Source organism: Atta cephalotes (genome assembly GCF_000143395.1).
Source record: "Atta cephalotes unplaced genomic scaffold scaffold00001, whole genome shotgun sequence".
Lineage (NCBI taxonomy): Eukaryota > Metazoa > Arthropoda > Insecta > Hymenoptera > Formicidae > Atta > Atta cephalotes.
The window spans coordinates 1,810,258-1,836,978 of NW_012130065.1; the positions used below are offsets into that span (position 1 = coordinate 1,810,258).

A 26,721-nucleotide genomic window follows, 5' to 3' on the forward strand; every position below is an offset into this window, starting at 1 on the left:
CTGAGTTTACATCTTCTCTAAGCTGGTCATTGTTGTTCATCTACCTTACGCGACGCGTATTTATAACGTGTCAAATATCGAAAAACATGCGGCAAGGAAAAATATAACGAAAGCATAAGTTTCCAAAGTAAAAAGAGACATTTGTTTCGCGCTTAGTACCAATTCCGATTAATCGGTTGGAAATTATAAATCTCATTGTGTGTTTCCGCTGTTCCCATGTCTAACTAAATTTATTAATAATACGCGTCTAAACTAAATCTCGCACGAGTCGTAGGAAAATGCATCAGAGGATGCGAATTTTCACAGCGTTTCAGAGATGTTGTCTTACATGTTTCTTTAGTATTGTACAGTTACATTATTATATTATATATAATAACTATATTTTGGGAACATTACATGTACCCTAACGAACGCTCTACGAGCTATCGAGAGATCTTTCTTTTTCCGTATTTGAACTCGTACAAAATAATGAACCACAGTATTTACTCGAGACATCGACATACATTTTTCTATACATTCTACACACAACAGTTTTCGCTAACATCTCACACGCTGTATATAAACAAAATGGATAGAAATCACAGATTAGACTCGATTATAGAAAAAAAAAAGAGAGACACCAAACGAATAGAGAATTATCTATCGTTTTTTACACTTCATTGTTTTATTGTGAGAGAAAATCGAGATATTAAAAGATGATAGAAATAATAGATAATATTGGTAAAAGAAAGATTCAAAAGATTCAAAAGTTAGCGAGGCTATCGTAATTTGGCGTTTACCAACTGCTTACTCCGACTATACACGAGCTAAAATAAATCTTTTATTCTTCCGAATCGCGGACGATCACAATCTCTCTTTCTCCTCGTGTCACATTCATATAAAATTGTACCGCCAATTACGAATATTTATTGTATTTAATTGCTTTAAGTGACACGTACATGTGTACGTATGAATACAAGAATACCACAGCTACCATATCGACGCAATATTTACTACGTAATACAAAGCTTGCGCCGCAAAAATCCAATATTAATGAATTAAGCTAAAAATAAATATTAATTTCTTTTCTCATGCTTTTAATTATTACGATTTTTCGCAATAATTTCATTCCCGGAAGAGGAAAGAACGTTAGTGAATGAAGAGAGAGAGAGAGAGAGAGAGAGAGAGAGAGAAATAAAACAAAATTATTATCTTGCTTATGTCTCATGAATCTTTAAATAAAATACTCTTTGGAAAAGAGATAAGATGCTTATACCCAAGGTAGGCAGGCGTAAGGGGCGCAACTATTCTTATCGTGGATGCTAACGAAGGGAAGTGAGTGTCATTGCCTGTGTCAGTGTTGACGAGGATAGGGATCCAATTGCGTGTTTTTGTGCACCTGCGGTGTTACATTGCTCGATTGTGATTGCTCTTGTCTGTGTTGCTGATAAGGATATCGAATTTGATAGTTTTGTTGTTGCTGCTGATGTTGCTGCTGATATTGCTGCTGTTGTTGTTGTAATTGCTGTTGTTGTTGCAACTGTTGATGCTGACGTTGTTGATGTGGTTGCAGGTACTGCTGTTGTGATTGTGACTGCGGTGGCTGCTGTTGCTGCTGCTGTTGGCCCTGTTGTTTTCGTTGCTCCGAACCAGCCGCCACGTAAGAAAATACGCAGAGGACAGCGTAGCAGATATCAGACGCCTTCGAAAGAAAAGATATTTCGAGCCGTTATGTACATATACATTATTCGTGTCTTTTTATTCAATAAAAGCTTTGATGAATTAAGAAAACGTCGTTAGAAATTAAAATAAATATCAAATTTTACTAATCTTTATTTAATTTTCATTTTATCCATATATATAAAATCAGCCTGAAATTATTTGAAATATTAAATTAAATAGTAATATTGTCTTTTGAATATAATTTATAAAAACATAAAATGAAGAAAAAAACTTACGTGAAGTGTAAGAAAGGAAAAAACTTAAAAATGAATCTTATGCGGTGTCATTTCCGCGCTTATGTTTCTGATGAGTCTCCAACGGGAGTTTATTAAGAGTAAATGCGATAGAAAATATTCTATGCAAGCAGCGAACCACCTCTTCAGCCTGTTGTACAGTATATAGTTATAGAAATAATAACAAAAATAAATTTAAAATAATAAAATGTCTATCACTTTTTTTTACTCTTTTTATTTATTCTTGGATATACATAATTAATTAAACGTAAACCGTTGTTTATAATATTTATTATATATATATATATATATATATATAAAATTCTTAAACTATTGTAAAATTTTAAAAAAATGTTATCATATTCTACGTATAAAATAAATATTTTATTCACTTAAAACGAACATATTATTAACGAAATTAAATTATTATTTCATTTTATAGTAAAACAGACATTTTATTATTTTTTTCTCGAAACAAATATCTTTTCTCATTACGACAGATATTTTTATTCCGATAATAAAGAGCTTTGAAACATGCCACTCACCATTTGTGACTTATATTTACGTTGAATTACTTGTCTAGTTTTAGGATCTGAAACAGAAAATCACCCGATATTTCGATATTCAAAGATTAATTGCTAAATTGCAGCGTAAGCGTGTCAGAGAATATTGTGAATCTATTCTTTTTTTCACGAGATATCTACGGTAAAAGCGTAATCGATGCAGTATTCGGTATGTCACTTACTGAATTCTTCCAAAACAAAGATTCCATCCTTTTGAGTAAAGCACTTGCGGATATGATCGAGTCTTACAAAAAACTGCAAATAACACAATCGGTTTGCGTTAGTGGTCTGCGCATCGCGTATCATAGATCTGGATCTACTCGATCATGCACACGATTCTGACGATTCTCTATTTGCCTATCATTATCATATGCGTCGATATAGCAATATCAGTCGTATGTGCGAACAGCTTTCTAAACGAGGCGTGAAAATGTATCGTGATGCTCGACGATAGCGTCTGTTTTTACCCTTCGAGCGCTGATTTTGTCGCGTTTTTTATCAATCAACATTCTTAGCTATTTCTTAACTACATTTTAATTAATTATTAAATATTATTATATTTGTTAAATATTACTATATTATTATATTTATTGCAACAAAATTATAAATTTTTTTATTAAAAATTTAGAAGCGCTCAACGGGTTTTGCACAAGAAGTGTGTTTCACCTACTGCCTGTTTTAATCGATGCATGTGTCGCCTTACAGAAAATTATAATTATACAACTAATTACAAAACTAATTGCAAAATTATACACTTTTTTCGTATAATTTTGCACGATACTTTTTATCGATAATTTATTAATGATATAGTGACGCACGTAACGTATATCAGATAAAAAAATCATCGATAAAATTTGTAACAATTGTAATAACTATTATTATTATTATTATTATTTATTATTATTATTATTATTATTTCATGCCATTTATACAATAATTAAGTATAATTTGTGCTTATAATTAGATGCGAAACAATACTGTTGCAATATTAACATTGTCGCGACCAAATCATGTTTCTTTCCAGAAATAGTAAAGATGCTTTATTCCAAATGTATTTATTTCAAAGATTTGTGATTTATTTTATTTTTAAAATATCTAATAATATTTTTAAAATACTTAAAATATTTATTTAAAATATTATTTAATATTTTTAAAATATTAAATATATATTTTTAAAATATTAAATATATAATTTTTTTCAATGCTGTATGTAAAGCGAATGAATCTAACAGAGAAGATATTTATTTTGCACGTATTTAAAACCTATATATTTCGAATGTTAAATTACTTTATAACATTCGCATTCTAATTATATGTTGGGTAAATTTTATTCCCATGTAATTATCATTACGAAAGGAGACGGCATTGAAAAATAATTTCGCGACGATATCCGTGTGACGAATATTAAATCGCATTAATCGCATTGTATGAATATTATGAATATTGTGTATATATTTAATGAGTAAAGCTGAAATAGAAATGTATCCATTACACGTGCAAAGAGTGTACAAATGCTGTAAATAAAAGAATTGAAATCGGAGAACTCAAACCCTAGAAATATTTCTACGTGCAACATACACGGATTTCTCAAGGCTTACAGGGCAGCCATACAAGCATTGTCTCATAATAGCATACTTAATATCATTTAATAGTTGTCACATTTCGATCGAAACTCAACAGCGAGCAACGCTGTGTATATTTTCACAAAACTCAATCTTTACAAGACTGATTCTTGAGGAATATTTTTTAACTATTGAGTTCTGCGAAAATTAATTTTCGGTGTAAAGGCCAAAGCGATGTACAAGCAATCCAGGAATCTATTCTATGACTAAAATCTATTAAAAGACACCATGCATCATTCAGCAATCGCGACGCAATCTTGATATAATTGATTTTTAAGCAAGATTTATAATAGCAGCAGCGATGGCGGCAAACAGCGGCGGCATTCGCAGCAACAGCAGCAGCAATGTCAGCGATATATAACGGCAAGCGTAATAGCGGCAGACAACTCTGGAGATGGCCTAAACTCAATCGTAAATGTTACTGATTGCTTAGCGTCGGAGAGTTGCTAAAATGTGCAATTGTATCATCTAATACAGACCGGCGGACGTGATACGGTCGTGATATATATATATTATATTAATCATGAGGGAGTAAAGAGAAATCGAGAAAAAGGGGAAGTATGACGGAAAATGTCACTTCTTAGGGAGTAAATCAGTACAATATCGGAATTAGTACAATGCCGTAAACAAGAAACATATTATATTAGCAGTGCCATGCCAGAGAAGTGTAATAATAACGTGACGAGAAGGTCGAGGTTCGCGTGAAATTCACAGTTTTCACGATGTTTTCTTTTTTCACAGGAAGGATATCCTATGTTTTGTTCACAATAAATACTTTAGACGATCACTAGACAGCACGAGGAACCATTGCTCTACTACGTAAACTACCAGTGTAGAATGAGTAGATTGTCGAGCGATGTATGTATCACGAGCATGTAAATCACGAATTTCTTCGTTTTTATTTCACCTTGCTGGTTTGTTCGAATCTATTTCATCAAAAATAGAATTAATTTTTTTAGCAATAGTTTATTTAAAAATAAAATATTAATAAATAAATTTCTCTGGTACTTTATGACTTTCGTTTATAATGTATTTTTTTCTTTAATGCATTTTTTAAAGCCTTTTAATCATCATATTGACTCATATGATGTGATTGTATAATAATTTTAAACAAACTAAGGATTAATATTATGTAATTTCTCAAGAAATCTATCGAAAATCTGGAATTCTGAAGAATCACTTCAGCATAAAGTGCTGAAACGACTTCGCGGAATAACTGTTCCGTTATTTTTTCTGCGGAATTGCTCGAATCTCAAAAAAGATACAGTAAATCCTCCCGCGGTCTGGGCAGAAAAATTCGGATGCAAAAATCGAGAGAATTTTAAGCATTAAATTTTCATCTTTTTTCATACTATTTTCTTATTTGTGTAATCTGTCTTCTTCAATTCTTGAGTAGCGTCATCCATTTGTGAGTAACCATGCAATTTGATATCTTTTACGTTTCTTAAAATATCACATTCAATTTTTCGTTCGATATAAATGAGGAAAATGTTGATATATTATGGGTATATATTTGCTGATACATAATTAACGATTTGCATCCCGAAATCTTATGTAAAAAATAGCTTTTGTAAATCATATGATATGAGATACGTTCTACAGATTACGAATATAGATCGACTCTCATTGAAATAACGCCTTGCGATTTAAAATTCTCTTAATCTCATTCAATTGAAAATCAAAATAAAAAAAAGAGATCAGAGGACACAGAATTTACTTTCGAATAAAAATAGATAACCGCTTGTCATCGATTTTCGATGAACTCGATAGCACGCTTTTTTTGTCACGATTCGATCATATGTCGAATGAATTAATAACGGTAACGACAATTTCGGGTTTCGATAAAACGAGCTTCTCAAAGAGCTTCCTCAGTCGCGACCGAGAGATACAGTGTATAAAACGTGAAAGCTGTAAATGATGATCGTGACGCAATGACTTTGTGTACGGATTTTTATGTACGAGTGATATATAGATATATATATATATAGTTGCATTGTGTGTGCATCGAACATCGCTCTCTACAAGTTGCACTAAACACTACTTACAAATATTTCATCTAAACGATATACAATATATAAAGTATATTTTGTGTCGGATTTTTGATCAATGCGGCAAACACTGTTCTGCATTTCATCGTTCATTACTGGATATCTGGAGAGGTATCGGCTTTACGATATACATGTCATATCGTAACGGAGAGATACATATGCGTGTATATATATATATTACAACTAACACCGATCGATCGTAGAAAAAACAGTAAGGATAGACAGAGCAGATCAGTGAGTTCGAATGCAATTTAAGAATCTAGGTAGATATATATAGTATAATGGTATATATAATAATAATATATACGGCCAAAAGTAATGGTGAAAATAAATAAGCATCTCCGGAACACGGCCAACATTGAGTATATAATCATATACTGAATTTATATAACAAACAATGACTTATTTTGATTTGATACCTCGAAATCCTGTTTGCCCAGCCGTAGGGCAATGTCGATGGACGGGACAAGAAAACAGAAAACAGAAAAACAGAAAATTAAAACCTTTGATAACAGCAGTTATCCACTCAGTCATAGAATATGTATAGCATATATATATATATAGAAAGAGAAAGAGAGAGAAGAGAGATACAGCTGTACACGATGATATTACAGCTATGCTTTTATCACCTAACGTCATGGCCAAATCGATAAACAGCAAAGGTATATTCATTGTTCAAGGACCATCTCAAAAGTTCCCCAAGCTGAGAAAAGTCTATCATATCCGATTACCCGATTCGAATGTCCGGATCCCGAATATAATATCCTACGAGTATTTCGTCATTCACACGAGATTCTGTTAATGTATGATATATAACGATAACCGCGTTTATCGATATACGCGGTGGCGTAAATATAGTATCAGTAAACAGCGATTTGTGTAGCGTCTGATTTTGTTGCATCATCTTTCTTTTCTTTTTATTTTTTTTTCTCTCGTCTCGAACGCGAATAGACTTTCCTCGCGCATGACCACGACAGATAAAGAAGTTGTTAGACTTATGGAAAAAATATAATAGCATCCAACATTCAATACAAATGATAAGATATAGGAGTATAGTGTTCAAAAGACAGTCTGTATATATATATATATATCGCCCTATACCTTATTTCCTATGTATATATATATATAATATAAATGTAATGGATATATAAATATGTAATATATATAATTATATATAATACAGATAAAAGAGTCTGCAACTGCACATCGAGCTTCCATGCAAGAAAACATTGATTAATATAACGCCTGAACACAATATTATCCAGTAAAAATAATCGAGAGGATATCGGAACCAAGAAATTGTATCGAGTAAATCTCACACGGGAACGATCGCGATTAAACGGAACTTTCGATTAACGAAATGCTTCATGACGAGCAGGACAATTGTTTTTCTCGTTGAAGAGTAGTTATATATGCATGTGTGCGATGCGTTATATATATGTATGTGTATGCATCTGGAGATGATCTGATTCCTGATAGGATCCACTTACTGCGTTTATTCGTAATTTGTAAATTTTTACATTATTTGTAAATTTTTTTAAAAACTATCATCCATTTACATTATAATCTTTTTTATTCAAATTAAAATATGCATTTTAAATATTACTAAAAAAAGATTGAAAATTCTTTAACAAATGGATCATATTTCGAACTCAGATAAAGAATGCCTCAGCTCAAGCATGCTTTCTTTTTTAAAGTTAAAGATTCATGAATCAATTTTGAGCTAATTTTTCGCTATTAAGAACTTTTTTACATAAGATATCTCAAGTTTAATCCCAAGTTTGAAAATTAAATTCGAATTGTCATATTAATGGAATCTAGAGTTAAGGAAATTTTCCATTATCTATCATATGTAATTTCTAAAATAACACATTGATATTTTCATGATGAAAGCTTGGCTCATCAGTCAAACAGAACCTTTATATATATATATATATATATATATATATATAAAAGAGAAACACGATTGATTGAAACATTCTGTAAATGTACTATGCTGCTATAATGTTTCTTTTCGAAGTATGTAAGATGTTTATTTCTATATCTCTTCATTTCTTCCGTAGAGTTTTTCTAGTTTCGTACCGATATATGTTTTTGCAAGTACGAATTCTCGCGTATTTTTTTGTAAATCAACAAAATAACTTTTGCACGAATTTTGAAACATATAGTGGATTAAAAGTTTGCCAGTTAAACCACCTGACGAGCCCGACTTGTCCTTCCACATGGACACGATGAATCACGTACAGAGTTACAAATCAATTAAGCAGATCGTAGTGGCTAGCAGTGGGAGATAATATTGAGTGGTCCTTGCATCAATGCAATAATGGAAAAAATAACATAGAGAAAGAGAAAAAGAGAAAGAGATCGATGATCAAGAGAACATGGTCAAAAAGATAGTGGTTAAACGACGACGAGGTTTTCAATCCTACTAAAGCAACGACGTTGATGTTTTTTTTTTGTTTAATTAATCAATGCCTCCTTTTAAATATTATTTAATATCGGATTGCCCGTTCAACGTTACGAGACGAGTATCAAAACTAGCATTAATGTCACCTCAGACTACGATCGCGATCATTGAGCCGAAGCAAAGGATATTTTTTTCTACAACTCAGTCTCGTAGTATGTAGTATAATATATTCTCTAATGTATAATTAATCTCGCTGAAATAAATGCATTATTATATGCATTGACACATCGTAAAAAATAATACAGCTAGAAATTGATAGAAAGATCGTAATGTAATATAATCGGACGTAATACGGTCGAAGATATAAGATGATACTTAATCCTTAAACCAAAGTTAATCCTCAATAAATATGTACGATCGAACATGACACAAACAATTGAACGTAGAATGTAAGAAGGGTATATAGATATAGATATATGTGCAATCCTCGAAAAAAGAGAGAGAAAAAGAGAGAAAAGAAGGAGAGTCGAGCTCTCGATTCTTTCCGATAACAGCGTAAAGAATGTGTGGCTTTTACGCGAGTGCGAGTCATACCTTGCTATTCGCGAAGAGAAGACCGACGCCTTCCATGCAGACTTGCAGAAGTCCACCCTCACCCGTTCGCATATCTTGCACCGGAAACTCACCGCCGAGTTCGTTCGCCACATTCACACCTCGTCCGCGAGCTGCTGCCTTCTCCATTGCATCCTTAATGCAGTAGTACACGTCCTTACACTGGAAGAAACGATCGTTGACGTTTATTTATCGTTAAAAGTGTGCACAGCTCTAATTGATCTCGACTAGTTGTCCATCAATTTGGAATTCACAGACAAATTTGGAATTTTCTCCAAATTGTTTAAAACTTTACGAGATTGCGCCTATAATCGTCTGCAATGCATATTTGTAATCCCTCAATCTGCAATCTGAGTCTTCGGTTCAATTTCTTTTATTGTTCCTAGATTTTCAAAGAGACACAATAGATCAGACAATGCCTGAATGTCGTTGATGGATTCAAAGAGGTCCGCCCCCCTTCCAAACCTATTATTATTAGGCTTTCAAAGAATGTGGAAAAATTCAATGGTTATTTTTCAATATTTTTATTATATTACTAAACTTTTTTTCAATTATTTTAGGAGGGACTTCGCCCTCCTTTATTTTGAAGAAATTTAAGAGTAAAATTTTGTTTCTGCCAAAAAAGATTCAGATTGCATTTTTGCAACCGTTATACGACAGAACGGAACATTTCTTTTTTGTTTAATTTTCGTTATTTGAATTTCCCTTGTTCTATTTTTCTGAGGATCTTTCCTACCTTCTTAGTATAATACTTGTGTAACTTGGTATCGCCGCCACTCTTCTTCCATAAACATAGAACCTTATTCTTTGGACTGTAGGTCATGTTGACCACGCGTTCATACCACCATCGCTCAACTATTACGCCATTCACTGATCTCAGCACGAGGCCATCGTGGCGAACTTCGAGGAAGCGCAGGTCGCCCTCGGCATCGACCCCCGAGTGCACGGTGAACGATTGCCGGTGCATTTGCCGGGATGTTAAGGGCTTCAGGTCGATGTCATTTCCGTGCTAAAAGAAGAAGGTCCGCGTTCTTAGCACATCGATTGTTAACCGGTCGTATGACTGATACTCACGAGATTGTTTATTTGGTCGAGAAGTAGATTCAGTTCCTGGCTATAGATGAGGCCGATGTGACTCTTGCCCAGCAATCTGCGTACCTTCCGCTTCAACTCATTCTTATCAACGTTTAACATCACCAGTACGGCGGTGAGATTGTGCAGCAAAGTGCACAGGAGTCTGTCCTCCTCGTGTTCCAACCTTCGTCTTTCGCTTTCACTCAAACTCTTGTATCTGTATTACGTCCGCAACGTATTTTAATAATAGTTTAAACAATTTTTATTATATTTATTTATGTATACATATATTGATTAATACAATATATCCAACACATTATACATATAAAACTTTTCAACTTCTAATTTTGAATCAATTGAAGAAGATTATATATGTGGCTATCTTCATAAGGAAAAATGGTTTTACTAAAATATCTAAAAATTTAGCTAAATCTAGATTTGAAATTAATTTTCCAGACCAAAATATTATATAGAACGTTCAAACTAATTGTTAGAATATTAAAACTTTTTGCATCATCATACTTGAGATTTCTGCGTAATTATTTTAATCCACCAAAATTATTTTCAGATATCTAGTACTTTTAGATACTTCAGCAGAATCTTTTAAATACTACAGCAAAATTGTTCTTTTACGTGTTGATGTAATTTTTGTTCGTTTCAGTTTATTTTGTACCTCTCCACCATTTCTCCGGGTCCTTGATCCATGCCCATCATGTCGCGTTCCTGCGAGACGGCGTCCAAAAAAGCGTCCTCCCAGAATTGCATTTCATCCCATAGAGATGATCTGTCCTTCCCCACTAAACCTAGAGTGAAAATTGCAATAATAAAATATCGATGAGAAAATCGTCAATCTTTAGATATCACTTGTACATTATTATACTTCTATTGTACCTTCAAAGAGATATGTTCTCGCAGTCTCCGGACTTGGTAACGTTGTGGTAGGTATCAAACTTCCGCCGTGGTACCGAAATCCGGTGCTTAAAGACGACTTGCTGGACCAGACGCTACCGGAACGCTGCTTACCCTGTCGAGGAAACTGAAATCACAGAACCATGTAAGAGTGAAGTTAATAGCGTTTTAGAGATAATCTTTGATAAATCATGACTTTAATAAAACATTCCGAAATTATGACCAATATTCATAGTCAATTCTTATATATAAGACCTTAAGTACAGTCTCAAGATTGTATAAACCGTATTAACATCTTAAGACATTATTTAAGATGGTCTTAAAATAAAAACCGATCATGAATACTGATCAATATCTTCTATTAACATATTCGTCGAGATCATAGAAATTAGAGCATTCCATCTAGCTAACTGCAATACGGTGCCACCTTCTAAAATCAAAAGGTAGCTCGCTTGCACGCACAAGAATCACGGAAGAAACCTAATAACATCACAAACAAGACATTGATTTTTTTTAATATGATAATAATTTTAATTATAGCGAAACGCGACATTGTTACCCTTCGATAATGATTCTCTATGCGATCTGTCAGCGTCGAGTGTTCCTGTCTGATGAATGTCGAGATATCGATGCAATTCGAAACTACGGAAAGTTTCTGTTGTGCGATATAGATATATGGTATGTTACACATCCGAGTCAGTCTTAGGACTTTTTCTCCTAAAGAACGTGTTAACCATTCAATTCAATTTGAAATTGTTAATGCGCGATTAACAGACATTCCAATGAGTTTTGCGTTGTCGGGCATCTATTTTATGGGAATGGACGGTGCTATTAGCGATGTGTGCGTTGCTCTCTACCAGATGTATCTAACAACTATGTAAGATTATATTAATTCAAGATAGATAATTTACATTGCCTTGCTCGACCTCGCTATCAGACACGGTGCTTCGGAAGGAAGCTTGGTGCGCTTGCCGAAAAGCAGGATTAGTGATAATGCTACCTCCGTCAGTGGATAAAGCTTCGCTGCTCCCCGTTCCACCACCCCGCCCACTCTAAAAAAACACATGACAAAACACGTGTGCGTTGCATGTTACAATCGAAAATTGAGCATTTTTGTGATGCTTTTTTTCTCTCTTCATGTTTACTAGCTTTAAAAGGACCGTCAAAGAAACTGCCAGGCCGAATAATACATTCTCTAATAAAAAAAGAAAAGAAGAAGTGATATTTCTCGTCTGTTTTAGGAGGGGGGAGGAAATGTATTTTTATCAGTTTCAACAATTATATTTGATCGCGCCTGCAGGATCATTGCGACACCCAAGTAGGACTATTAACCAACTTGAAATTTGAGCTTGTGATATCGAAATATATTTGTACATTAAAAAAATTCTTTCTACCTCCGAGTCGAATGAAGTGAGCTTGCTTAGAAATTTCCCTTTCTTTGTGAACATGTCCAGGAACATGTCCGTCGTCGATTGACTTGTATCCCCCGATGGTGCCTGTGGCGCATCCAAATGCACTTGCGGTAGTTCTAATATTAAAAAAAATAATTAATTACTAATTTTTGTATATTTATTTTTGTATAATTATATATTTATTTAAATTGTTGAATTACATTTTTTTTGATCAATCAATTCTATGTCTATTCCAATTAACAAGGTTATTTATATAAAATAATTAATCTTATTTATCGCGATAATAATAATTGAGTAATTAAAAACATTAAATATCAAAATTTTCAATAAAAAATATATCTTAATAAATTAAGAATTGATAGAAATTTTTTATCGATAATGTGCTCAAAGACTTACCCGATTTTTGCGTAGGATCCAAGAAGTCAGGTTGATTCGGGGATTGCGGGGATTTTAGATTTTCTCTGCTACCGAATGGGCTAGATGCCTACGAAATGAGCGCTTTCTTTTATCATCGAACATCAAAAATTATATACACATGTACACATAATATGAAAGTGTTTAAAAAATAAAAAAATGAATTTCGAATTATGCTACTTTAAAAAAAGTGTTTTTTTTTATTATACCTGCGACATCAGAGAGCTGTCGAAGCCGCTACCTTCGGACAGATCTTTACTCCAGTAATGTGTGTGAGCGATTTCCATCAGTTGGAAGACAGAAGCCATCCCGCCTAGTCCGAAATTATTATACGTATGCGCGAGACCGTGCGTTACTGCTTGAAGGCACTTTAACATTCCCTTATACACAGGCTTTGATATGGCCTGGTAAGAAATTAAAACAGACACATAACATAATCAAACAATATTCTATTTATTTCGAGACAGAAAAAATGTCAAGTAAGTTTAATAATAGTACTTGATAATCTCTATCTAATTGATATATTTAAAATTTACCACATCGTCAATGTGATCGTTCGGACTGATCTTCCTATTAAGACCCTTATTTAGCTTCGTTACAACTAAATCTCGATAATTTTCATCCTCCATTAATTTCTTTAATCTGTTCAATTTGAGCCAACCAACACCTTCACCAGCCAATACTTGCGTCACCACCTACAAATTCCACCGAAAAATCGTAAAATAAAGCATGATTTGTTTTTCATGTAACATTTATGAATACTTGCATCATTTAAAAAGGCTTGATTGTCGCTATTTGTGCTGGAACGTTCTGCGTTTTGCATTCTCTGCGCATCTTCTTGATTAACTTTGTGTGTGGAATGTTTTATTAACGAGGAACGCTCTACCAATCCTGTTTTTCCCACAACTATTAATAAACGTTCGCGTTGAATTTTATTTTTAAATGTAAGAATTTAATTAGAAATAGAATGGTTTGGTATTATCATTTACCTTTAGGAAATGGTCCAAGAATTGGATTGGTCTTCTCTTTCAATTTCTGATTTTGTGGAAAGAAGCTACTGCCTCGATTGGAATTATTTTTACTACCTGGAAATCGAATAATTTCGATATTTTTAAGAATGTGCATTTATAATAACCCATTTTAATAACCCATTTTAATAATTAAAATTAAATAATAGATTTTAATAAAAGGTTTAATATCGAATAAAAAATATTTTTTTAAGAGACGGAGATAAAATTTATTAATATTAATTAACACCAACATGATATGTTTTAACATCATATGTTTTAAATTCACATTATTATGGTATTGATAGAAACAGGGATTTTAAATCCACACCGATATTTTTTTAAAGTGCAGAATTTTAATTTAAATTATAATATTAATATATTGCAGTTTAATAGTTCAATAATTGAAAATAAGATTGCGAAACATACCGAATAAATCGCTGAACATGCTGCTAGTCTGTGCGGCGAAGCCGTTCAGATCGCTGCTAATATTGCTAAAAAAGTCTCGTCCAACTCCACCTCGAGAATCAGACGCGACAAGTTGATTATTGATCGAATCTTTCCGCTGCTGCATATTGGGAGATTGCGGCGAATGTGTGGGTGATTGTTGCGACTCTCCAAGACCCTAAAAGCAAGTGTAAAGATTGCATTTGATAAACAATTTCGAAGATCAGCGCGAAAGATTTAAGATGCTTCAGCGCGATCTTCTATCAGAATTAAGATATTACTCACCTTGAGCAAGCCTTTCTTTGCGGCGGCTTCTTTAGCACTTTTTGTCAAATCTCCCAATGTGCTCTTGCCGACATAAGTCAGATCATCCAGAGTATTTTTACTAACACCCGCCGCAGTTTTGCTCGCCTCCAGCGCGGTTTTCGATACCTCTTGCACCGATTTGGTGGCCTCACCCATCGCTTTCTTCGTTTGTTGCGTCAACTATGATTTAGAAAAAAGAAGACAACTAAGCATACATTTCAATTTCATATATTTTATGTATAACGTAACATTTTATAAAAACGTACTTGCTCCAATGGCGCGAATAGACTGTCTTCGCTTGCCTCTGTAATTTTTTCTTTTGCCTGCTTCAACTGTGATAAATAGAAAATTAAATAAGTAAATAACTACTGACGCATTTATAATAAAATATGATACAATTGATTCGATAAAACTAGAGAGAATGAATATTAGCAATTTATTGCGACGATTGCTTAAACAGAGAATCATATATTAAGGACATATTGAGCCAATATTGTATTAAATTGTGCTAGAAGCAACTGGGCCAAATATTTTATTATCACGTATGCTTCCTTACCTTATCCATGTGTGCAAGTAGCCCATCCTGGCTGCTCTGTCTAGTTTCGCGCATTAAATCCTTCGCCTGGCTAGCAATCTGTTCGAACAGAGAACCCTGTGAACCCTGTCGAAGAACACCGTTTCCGGTAGCGGTACTATTACCGCTGCCACCGCTGTTCTGCCGTTGCACCAAGTTATCGTTGCTAGATTTCTGCATGATCGTTGGTCCTGCCGATGCTTGACGTTGAAGCTGCATCGCTTCGTGATGCTGAAGCTCGGTGGTGGTAACCGCGCTTATCTGTCGTGGCAGGAGAGGCCCACCAGCGGTGTTGAAGCTGGAAGCTCTCGCTAGGACGTTGCCAACGCTTGGCTGACGCTGTAGACCCGGTCCCGTAGGTGGTACCTAGAAAAAAGTACGTGAACGTTTATAATTGTTCTCAACTATGAAAAAACAGACAATCTTTTTATTAGAAAATAATGGGAAAATCGGAGGTTCAAATCATCAATAATCCCGCATGTCTCTGAAAAATTCTTTTCTCGAAAAAAGTCAGTTGAAAATAGAAAAATGCTTGTGTAATAAGTTGCTTCTGGGAAATTATTATTAATAAATTTATTATATATATATATATATATATATTACAATTTTATATCAATAGAAAACTTTTAAGGCACACGGGATTGCAGTAGAAAGAACTCCAAGACTTTTATACTAAAAAGAGTTGTTTTTTTTTCTGAAAATATTACACATTTATAATTAACATAAGATTTAATAAATATCTATCATAGTCTCAAGATTCAAGATAAAAAAGTAATAAAGTTAGTCATGCTTCAATAGAAGATGTCACGTTGAAATAGTATAGAGTTAGGATAAAAACAATTTGTCTAGATAAAATAATTTGAATTTGACAATACAAGTAATAACTATAAAAAGAGCCGTACTTTTCACTGTAATTTAAATAGTGCATTATCTCTGTTTATACTGCATATACATGTGTTGAAAAGATCAAAATCGTGTGTCTTACAATCATTTTAAAGTCAATGAACATAACTCGTAGACGTATATCGACAAGAAGATGAAAAGATATATATGTAAATGTATCTGTAAATGTATGTTTTATGTACGTTTTACGTGTGAATCGCCTGAGAAATAGACACTAGCATCAATGCAATAACGTATCTTCAAAGAATAACATGAAAAAAATATGTGTATCATAATAAATCTCATTCGTTCGTTTCATGCTAAGAAGAAATGGTGCGAAATACAGACTAAAGATCAGACAACTATATATATATAATAGACTTCACGCAATCACATACTTAATGCCAGCTGTGGGACGTGAATGGCGATTACCATAATGTTTGTGTTTTCAAAGGCGAACGTGCAAAGAATACTCAAATGATGGATATATCTCATAAAAAATATCTCAAACGAATGTCAATTAATCGTAAAAACAATAATGCACCTTTAAAATAAAATGCAAATCAGAGATGAGAAGCTTTAACATTCTCCTCAAACAATATTTTTAACGAGAAATATGAATTAAAAAGAAGGAGAGAGAAAGATGAGAGAGTGATAGGCAAACATTTCACACACTCTGTGAAAATTATTCCTTCCAGTATCCAATTTGATTTCATTCTATCATGCATCAACCCCCAAATGATACCAAGGATGCGTTCCACTTAACATTCGCAAGCAATGCTTGCGAGCATCATTTCACCTTTGTTGTTATCCAATGTTAAATAAGGATGAAATGATGCATGTGAATGTTGCAAACATTAAACTGAACACATCCCAAAGTGACACTCTCGAGGAGATATTCGAAAGTGACAGAATTAAAGGTACATATGAAGATGACTCACAGGAGTGACATATCTACTGATACGCGAAGTCCTGTGAGGTGTGGTAGGACGTTCAGTATCGTTGAGCGAAGATTGAGTGCCTAAAGATCCCATGCTTATCCCTGTGAACTGTCCTACCGAACTTTGTGCGCTCAGGATAGTGCGCGGTGTTATTGTCGACGCGGAGTCTGACTCAAAGCTACCACCCTCCTCTTTATCCTATAATCAAGCTATCCGTTAGCGTACACCGGAGATGCCATTTCGAGATTTAACGCATAACGTAACACGTTATGAAAGTATTTCGTAGATATCGTATTTATGCACGAATCATTATTGTGTGCCGATTTATAGAATTGAAAAATATCTACGAATTTTTTATTTTAATTCGATGTATGTAAAACCTTCAATGATATTATATCTGTTACCTATTATTATAAAAATTGAAATACTATTAATGGATGTTATAGAATCAAGAGATTTTTGTTATTTAAAATTTTTAATTCTGATATCGTGCATGCGACATGATTTATGTCATACGATGTAAACTATAATTACATGAAATATAAAGTATCATTTAGCATATAGAAAATAGTGCATTTAAAAAAAGAGAAGGAAAAAAATAAGAGAAGGAGTCAGGGAAAAAGTTTGTGTACTTACGTTAGTAGACTGCGAACCCTCGAGAATTTTTGGATTTAACTCAAGCTCGGAGTCCCTGTTAAAGCTCGGACTACTGAGATCGCTGTGACTAGAAGACGTGCTCGGCGGACTCTCGGGTCGTATCGGTGAGTCTTCCTCCACCCCGGGATATTGCAAAGAACTTGGTGGATTGTAAACGTTCTTCGGATCCACTGAGAGCGACATTTGTTGAGGCTGACTCACTTGCGGGCAATTGTACCCTGCGAAAAGTAATTGAACAATAAAAATTGAACATTAAAACTTGAACATTAAAACTCATTTTAATTAAATATAAAATTTCTTTTATTTAAAAATATTTTAATTGTATAAATGCTTTAAATGTTAAAATGTTTTATTGCTTTAATATAATTTTTAATTTAAATTTTTAACATTGAGTACCCTTTTTACTTTTTTATAAAGCACTCACCCGGCGATAAATCCGACGATGCCATCTCAGAGACGAAATCGCTCAGAGAGGAATAAGAGGAGCTGGTGCTTTCGGCGCCCTCAGAATCGGAGCCACTTTCGTCTGTAGGCTGAGTTTCATGTTCCCTCATTGCTTTCAGAGCGTTCGCCAGCGAGCTACCGGAGTCCCAGACAGGAAAGTAGATTGGCTCGAGATTAGTCGCGTACCAGCGCGGCTTGTCGCCGATTTGCGCTGGGTCGAACACCCCGGTCTGTACCCGGAGAAAGGCCACATTGCTTGGAGTGAGGGACCATTCGGCCAAAAACTCGACTGCCTGCGTGCGCGCGAATCTGTTAAGGAAGCTGCTCTTCCTGGGTCGCGAGCGAAGGAACGAGTTGATTTGGAAGGCCACCACTGGCCGGGGGTATAGTCGCAGGGTGCGAGTGTGCTCGGTGAAGTTGGCCAACAGGTTCTGTGAGTTAAAGAATCGCACCATAGCGACCCGCGTGGCAATGTCTACTGAATCCACGTCGTTTCCGTAGATGAAGGGATTGAAAGGTGCCGGGCTCTGTCCGGTCACTTTCGGCGGATACGGACCGGCTAGTCCGGATCCACCGATTGTCTGTGACATTGACGGCCGACGAGGTGGACTCGATGATGAGCTCATGCTAGGCGAATTCAACGGAGTATGCTGAACATGTGAACATTGATCGATGTTCGATCTGTGCTTCGTCGATGTTACACTGTAAGGTTTATTGGTACTATTTTATTATTAGCATTCTCAGCGTTGTAAAAATATTTAAAGTTTAAGTAGTGGCGGTACTTTACTATTGATAAATAAATATATTTGTCGATAATTTTTATTCAAAGAAAAATACAAATCGTTTTTCAACTACATTCTGTAATCAAAATTTCATTTTTATTATTAATAATTTTATTGTATTAAGCTTGGTTTCATTAAAAGACAATAGGTGATAATTATATTGACATACCTTAAACTGGAAAGATGAGAGGTTGCGCTTTCTCTTCTGCTCGGCGCCTGAAAAGACAGACGCATCGAGATATCTTGCGAGGGCAAAGGAGGCCCTGACATACTGGCCATCGCCTAAAAATTCGTCAAAGTAAATTAACAATTCGTTACAATACTTGTTGCTCATTGCTACTTCGTTGCTGCTTCTACTTCTACTTCGACTAATAAATTATCTACAAACAAAAAGTGGCGAATTGGCAGTTATAAAAAGAATTTTCCGATATCGACTATCAACTTCTAATTCTTGAAAAGCAAACCAATCTTTTATGGATCTCTCTAATTTATATTTGCTACTTGTAATTATTTACAATATTATTTTATAGCATTAGCAAATGTGTGTGGCTGTCATCAACCTCATTCTATATACAATTCTAAATGTGATAAATCATGCATGCGACTAACTACAAAATAAGGAATACGCCACTAAGCGGACTGAGAATTAATAAAATATTTACACTAGAGCCAACTTGATCCATCAGTTGCATTGCCTGTACATGAGGGTAAAGAGTCATTAAATACTCTTCATCAGTCAGCTTCGTAATGACGAAAGTGTATATGTATATCGCCGCTTAAATGCTGACAAAAATCTCATTACCTGCTTCAGATGATTCTTCAAGATGGTACCCTCTGGTTCCGGTAAAGGTGGCAAATTGTCTTCGCCCAAAGCGCCTGGCGCCGTTATCTTATTGCTATCTAAGTCTACCAGCCAGATATCATCGGGCATCTTGAAGTTCTTTTTGTACAATAGGAAGGACGCAGGTATTCCGATCACAAAGGGAGTCGGAGCAAGCAGCAATTGTTCCGCGCAGCTCATGCACGTGGGAAGTAAAGGTATTGCGGGAAACATGTATTCCAACGGGTAGATCATCGTGACAAATGCCATGACCGACATGGACAAAGCGTTATAATCCCGTGACTGAAGTACAATCTGAAAGGAAGAATATCATTCTATTTTTAAATTTTAACTCTGGATGTTTAAGATACAAAAATAGCGCTTTAATAAAAAATCTATACTTTATACAATAATAATAATTAGAAGAATTAGAAAAATACATTTTATATCTTTTCAATATTATTTTACACTTGTTTACCTTGTTTTCCAAGAGAATCAGCGTGAGGACCTTCAAACATATGTCGACGCCGAGAAGTTCCAATGGCAGATGCAAAGGAAAATCGATCAGGGAGAACCTGGTATGGTCTGGCAAGGCGAAACACAGTGGGGGTTGCAGGCTCGATGATATTATCTCAACCTCGACACGTGTCTTTGCTGGAACGGGTACAGGGCTGCTGAGTAAACGCAGTATCCATGTCTCAATTTCGCGAACGTCATGAAGTACGATAGACGGTGTATCGCCCAGAGCCTGACCCGTCAGAACACTCCATACTGTATCTCTACAATGGAGGAAGTTCAATTGACATAGAAATTTTTCATGCTCTTTTTCTCATTTTTAGAAATTGTGAAGCATTATTGAAGCAGAATTGATAAAATTCGAACACACCTATTGGTCTGCCGAGAAGCTCCCACTTTCTGCGGCGAAAAACTCTCGTTACACGCGTCGATGATCTTCTTTAGAACGAAAAGACATTCTCGGAACATCGAGAAGAACGGATGATGAGAAATTATGCATAGTGAAGTCAAGGAATGATTGCGAACCCTCTGTGAGAAAAATTATAAAGTTGTTATTGATGGACTTTAACATTGTCTTAAAATGTAAAATTATATATTGTTCTCAATCCTTCTAAAATACTTTTTAAACAAATTAATTATTAATCCTGATGATCTGTTAAAATTTACTATATAATTATATCGTTTGGGACAATATAATTAAAAAATTCTAAAAATTAAGAAATAAAAAATTTTCACAGAAAGAGAATCTTAAATTATATTAACAGACGAAGAATCAAATATCAGAGAAAAAAGTTTAAAATAAAATATTAGTAAGAAAATATATGACATTTTGGATCAAATAGATTCGAAAAAACCAGAAGAATCAATAAAGATTGTTTCTAGTGCTGTTATATTAGTGGTATCAACCTGACGTCTTCGAGATGCACGTGGCGAAGGGGAATGACTGCCGCCGCTCTCGCTATCTCCACTCGGTGCAATGAATTCTAATCTCGGGGCGTGAGGTACCTGCGGGGTGTCTGAATCTCTCCTGCTACTAGAGCAATCTTTCTCAGAGTCACTAGGACCCACTGCACTGCTCCTATAGTCGCTATAACAAACGGCTAGAGATACAGTCTTATAAACGGAATAACCTATTAGATGCAAATTGTATACGCGCGAATCACTCGGTTGTTGATAAAACAAGAATCTTCTCTTAAGAATCTTCATTTCTAAAGAATTAATTATTTTGGAATTTCTTTATTTTGAGAAACAAGAAATTTCGTCGTCTTTTATAATTGTATAAAATATAACTGCGCCGAGATATATTGGAATTCTATTTCAATTTTTTTATTAAATGTAAAAATTAAAAGAAGGCTAATAATTATAAGCCATTTCACCTAGAAAAAGCGGAATCCGTGCTTCTCTCCATGCTCTTCCTCCAGCTTTCTCTACGAAACGTGGTATTGTACTTTTCTCTCTTAAGCGAAATTCCCCCGCTAGCCACGATCCCTGCTCTTTCAGTAGGTCGGTAGAAATTCACACAGATCCCGTAACGCGTTTTTCCTGCGTTTTACAAAATATTTGTAACGTAGTATGGATATTTGAAAATCTCACGTGCGACGCAAGTAGAACGCCTACGAACCTGAATCTTTATCGGTGAGGGTGAAGGTAAAGGACGTTGCCTCTCGTAAGGCCGTGCGCTTTGGTCCCACGCTACTGCAACCTTCCGGTTGGCAGAAGTACACCATATCCAGAGGCAGAGGAAAATCCTTGTGATCCTCCACCGGATATCTGCGTAGCAACTCCGGGACCTGTGTTAAATAAAAGTCATTATTTTCTTTCCCTAAATTGTATTTTATCAATTATTTTTTTATATTCCAATTTTTCGAAGGTATAGCTTATAGTTTTGCAAAATCGATTGGACGCATATTAAAACCGTTGTATACAAATTAACATAAAGATGTCACGATTTACAAATATAAAAACAGATTAAACCGTGAAATACATTTTAATCCTCAAGTACATTTTAATGTACTGTTAAATATTTGTAATTTATTATAATTCTAAAATTTTACAAATACATAAAATTTTGCAAATACATACTCTAATATTAGATTATTAGATTATTAGATTATTACTCGCATCAATTGTTATACCTGTACGGGCTGACGAGAGGCAGCAGGCATCCTGGCCCCCACGATGGCGAGATAATCTACCAATCGGGGACACAGGAATTTCTTCTGTATATCCATAACTATGATCTATGTATGTAAAGCTGTGTCACCGTTGTATACAGTGTATACAGGACATCCGAGCTGCTGAACTCTCTTCAGGATCGTTTCCAGCTTGAATCATGATTGTACCATTCTCTCGTTTATTTATCCCACCTGTAAATAAAGAGTTAGAGATTGCAATTAATTGACATCCCTGTCTGACTATTTGCTGAATTGTCCAGGTTAATTAAACTTCCGCTACAATTATTCTCGAGCGGAATGAATTTGTAGATAACATTCGTTTCTACTTCATTATTTTTAATAAAATATTTCTCGGCTAACATGGTAACAATATTTTTTCTTTAAATATTTTAAGAATAATCATATTTTTAATTAAACTTCATGTTATAATTTAATATTTTTAACTAAACTTCATGCTATAATTTTCTTAAGTTAAAATTAAAATTGTCGTATTGCTTCTCAAGTTTTAATTATACTACATAGTTATCTTGTTTTTATAAAGCTTCAATCTAAGTAACATTTGTTTATCATGATAAGGCCAAAATGAATAATATGAAATTGACTGAAATTTGACAAAGTTTTACTGAATTTTATATCGATTTGATGCTATTTAATTATAACATTGCGTGTTACTTGGAAAGTTAATATTAGAATTATTAAATGATCCATTTTAACCTTTTAACCTAAAAATTATATACCAAAGATTAAAATAATTGGACGTTTAAAAGAAAAGATTATTTATTTTTATATTTCAAAATCTTAAATTTTAGTTACAAAAGTGAAACGTTGGGTTCGAAATGAATCAATTTCTCTAAAGCAATGATTGCGAAGGGCGGATGGGTAGAAAGGACGAAAGTTTCACTGAATTTTATACCAATTTGACGTCATTGTGACATTATTTGTTAAGTTAATATCAGTATCATTAAACGTTAACTATTTTAATCTTTGGAAATTATTCAAATTACACACTAAAGATTAAAAAAAGAAGAGATTATTTATTATCATATTTCAAAATCTTAAATTTCAGTTACCAAAGTAATCGAGATAATTGGCGATAATAAATCAACTTCCTTAAAGTAAAAGGCCAATGGGTAAAAAAAACCGGAGCGCAGCAGCCGGTTCGGACGAGATTTCAGAAGATCAATGATTCCGAAAGCCCAAAAAGGATATCTGTGTCACCGTGTCGGGGATAAAAGGGAACAAGGGAAAGAGCGTGCATGCGCGTGGTATGTTTAATTCCGATATCGAACCTTATCTTGTATTTCGCGCCGTGGCGCAACGTAGACGGGGACGACAGAGTCATGTGCACGAAGCCACATATTTCCGTGTTCGATTATACCGCCGACGTATGACAGACGATTACAGACTGAAACTGTATGTGGTCGCTTGATTGTCGCGAAAAAAGAATTGATCTGGCAACAAACGAGATCCGATCTTTCCGATATCGTCCGAACGTTTTCTATCTGTTTTTCTAACTTCGGGGTTTCAAACATCATCTAGACGATTCTCAAAGAACTCTTCTTTTTTTGTCTTTTTTAATACATGAAAGAAAGAATTGATCGGAAAGTTCAGTGATTTAATCCGTGTTCCGTTAATAATTTGAAGAATTCAATGAGAAAATCGCATTTAATTCCCATTTATTCTCATTTTAATTTGAAAATTTCATTTAAATCCCATTTCTCACTTCATTAGAAGAAAACGCATTATGTCGCTGTGATAAATCTTCCATTTTTGAACCGATAAACTGGATGATGATGGAAAACTTGAGACAGTCAATCTTGAAGTTAAGACATTTATTTGCAAACTCATTTTCTCTCAAGCCTTCAAAAAAAGAATAGAGCGCGGTGACATTAATTGAACTCTTCGATCTTAAAGGAATATCATTCATACGTACATAGACAGTTTGATAAATCAGTGATTTTTTTTAAAGAAGATTATGTTGAAAAATAAATCAAATTTGGTAAAAAAAAATTTTTTAAATATCACTGATTTATCAAACTATCCTCTTATATGTATAAAATTATTTGCAAAAATTATGCAGAATTGAATGTTGCTCTAAAAAATTGCAAATGTGAATTTTTTTTACGTATGGCATAAAGTTGCACATTGCAATATGCTTCGTTTCTTGATCCAGGTTTGAAATTCTAAAAATCGCATAAATTAAAAAGTAAAATTATGCATGACATTAATGCATATTTCAAATGTGACAGCAAAATGAAAGTATTGATCACGTTAAAAGCTCATTTGTCAAAAATTCAACGATGCATTATCTGATTGAAGGTCGCGTTTAACAATTCACCAAATCTCCCAACTCCCGAGCGTGCCGCGATCAATTATTCAACCCACCTTCCCGAAGCGCGAATGGTATCGCCGAGATGCAAAGATAGCAATAATGACATCTGGAATTATTTCTGCCCAGATGTGAAAAAGTTGCGTCCAGCTGTGGACATTAAATAGCACGTATAACTGCGGGCGACCTGTTTCGATAAGAACACGACAGTTAACGAGTTGACCTCGTCGAATTCTGCTTCTGGAGAGTGACTTCAATCATACTATTGACTTGAGGAACATCGATCATGATTTTACAGACTCGTACATTCAGTTAATTAATTCGGATTCGCTAAGGAATATTCCAATATCGAATTATGACGAAGAAATAATTTAAAATCGTCTCTTTACCTCAGTCGGAAAATATCAGATTCTTGTAGCCATCATCCGTGTGAGAAACTCAATTAAACGGATTCGCGCTTAAGTTCGCAAACAATTACGCCGTCCCGAGATTGCTTCACCACATCGATCCCGAGGCATGAACGAGCTCCACCGGAAGAGACGGTTTCATCTTTCTGACATCTCGACATCCATTCGGGGAACATTGCTCAGATTCGTAACGAGAGATTCCATTGACCAATCCTCCCGGGAAGGAAGAAAAAATTAAATTTGTGCGAAGAAAAAGAAGTATCCGGGATCACTTCGTTAGCTCAAGGCCGTTCCGAAGCAAATCCGGGATCATTCTACGAACAATTCTATTGAGAAATAATCCCTTGACGTCGGCATCGCGACGTCGTCTGCTCCTCCGCCACCGTCATCACTCATAAGACACTTACGTTTTGCAATGCGTATTAACGCGGAGAACGACCGCGGTCAGTCCTCGTCCGACCGCCATACGATTGTCAGGCCGACGGTGTTCCGTATCAGCCAAACGGCGATATCGCACTGGCGGCCGCCGACGCGCCCCGGAGCCTCGCGGCCGTCGCGCGTCGTCGCGACGCTGATCGTTCGCCACAAGCGGTACCAGGCAAGCGCACGTCTGCGGACGCCGGACGCGCCTCCAGTAACGGCACAAGCCATCCCGATTTCACTTCTGAAAGTGAATTTCCATTATTTCTCATTTATTAGACCTGCCTACTACCGTCGCGTCCGACATCTCGTCCGTTTTGTCGCCGATTAAAGCGCGGTCGAATAATAACCGGAGGAAGAATGTTTGGGTGGAAGAATGTTCTTCAGTTTCAGCTCAGACTTAAATTCTTTCAATTTTTTTTTGCTGTATGTAGATATAACACATAGACCGTATTAGACTGTATTGATTTTTTGATATAGGGCGTAGAGCAGAGCGCGTGTGTAATATTTGTCTTTGTGGTATAGAATACGTGGACAGAGCAAATATTTTTGTAGGTACTATACTGATCACATGATTTTTCTTTTCTTAAAATACATGTATGTATGGGACGTACAGAAAATTGCTGTTAATTAAACTAGCGATCGAAGATCTCAAACATAATTTTATTTTACATTAATTACAACTTTAATGCTTCATTCTTATAATGACGCGTTTTATAATTAAATATAATTATCTAAAATCTAACTAAAAGAGAACTATGATATGAAGTATAATAATTATCTTTCACTATTATAAAAACAATAGTAACTGAAAACTTAACTTTTTTAATACGATCTGCCTGTAGCATTAAAATCGATAAATTAAAGTTTCTTCCATTATTATGTAACATTGTCTCTTTTCTTTACATTTTTAAGAGGATAATCGACAAGATTTTTAGATTATAATTTACAATATGTAAATTATATATAACAAATAATTTCTGATATGTCTAATTTCTCTCTCTCTCTCTNTCTCAATCT

At 34.7% G+C, this 26,721-nt stretch overlaps 1 protein-coding gene across 1 annotated transcript; it reads right to left on the reverse strand.

Annotated features, from left to right (window-relative positions):
- Positions 1-1,333: 1,333 nt before the first annotated feature.
- On the reverse strand, positions 1,334-22,602 carry LOC105617924 (MAP kinase-activating death domain protein). Its single transcript, XM_012199495.1, has 32 exons — positions 22,507-22,602; positions 21,993-22,161; positions 21,748-21,913; positions 21,278-21,458; positions 20,742-20,899; positions 20,334-20,634; positions 19,838-20,170; positions 19,698-19,730; positions 19,205-19,317; positions 18,234-18,955; positions 17,789-18,027; positions 17,153-17,350; positions 15,312-15,695; positions 15,022-15,087; positions 14,735-14,935; positions 14,432-14,627; positions 13,985-14,080; positions 13,762-13,901; positions 13,532-13,690; positions 13,205-13,399; positions 12,978-13,065; positions 12,564-12,697; positions 12,081-12,221; positions 11,152-11,296; positions 10,934-11,063; positions 10,261-10,477; positions 9,923-10,195; positions 9,169-9,348; positions 6,587-6,595; positions 2,680-2,752; positions 2,480-2,526; positions 1,334-1,681 (listed from the first exon to the last, which is right to left on the reverse strand). Exons 1-32 carry the CDS (start codon positions 22,600-22,602, stop codon positions 1,334-1,336), a joined length of 5,931 nt encoding a protein of 1,976 aa, XP_012054885.1.
- Between the last annotated feature and the right edge of the window lie 4,119 nt (positions 22,603-26,721).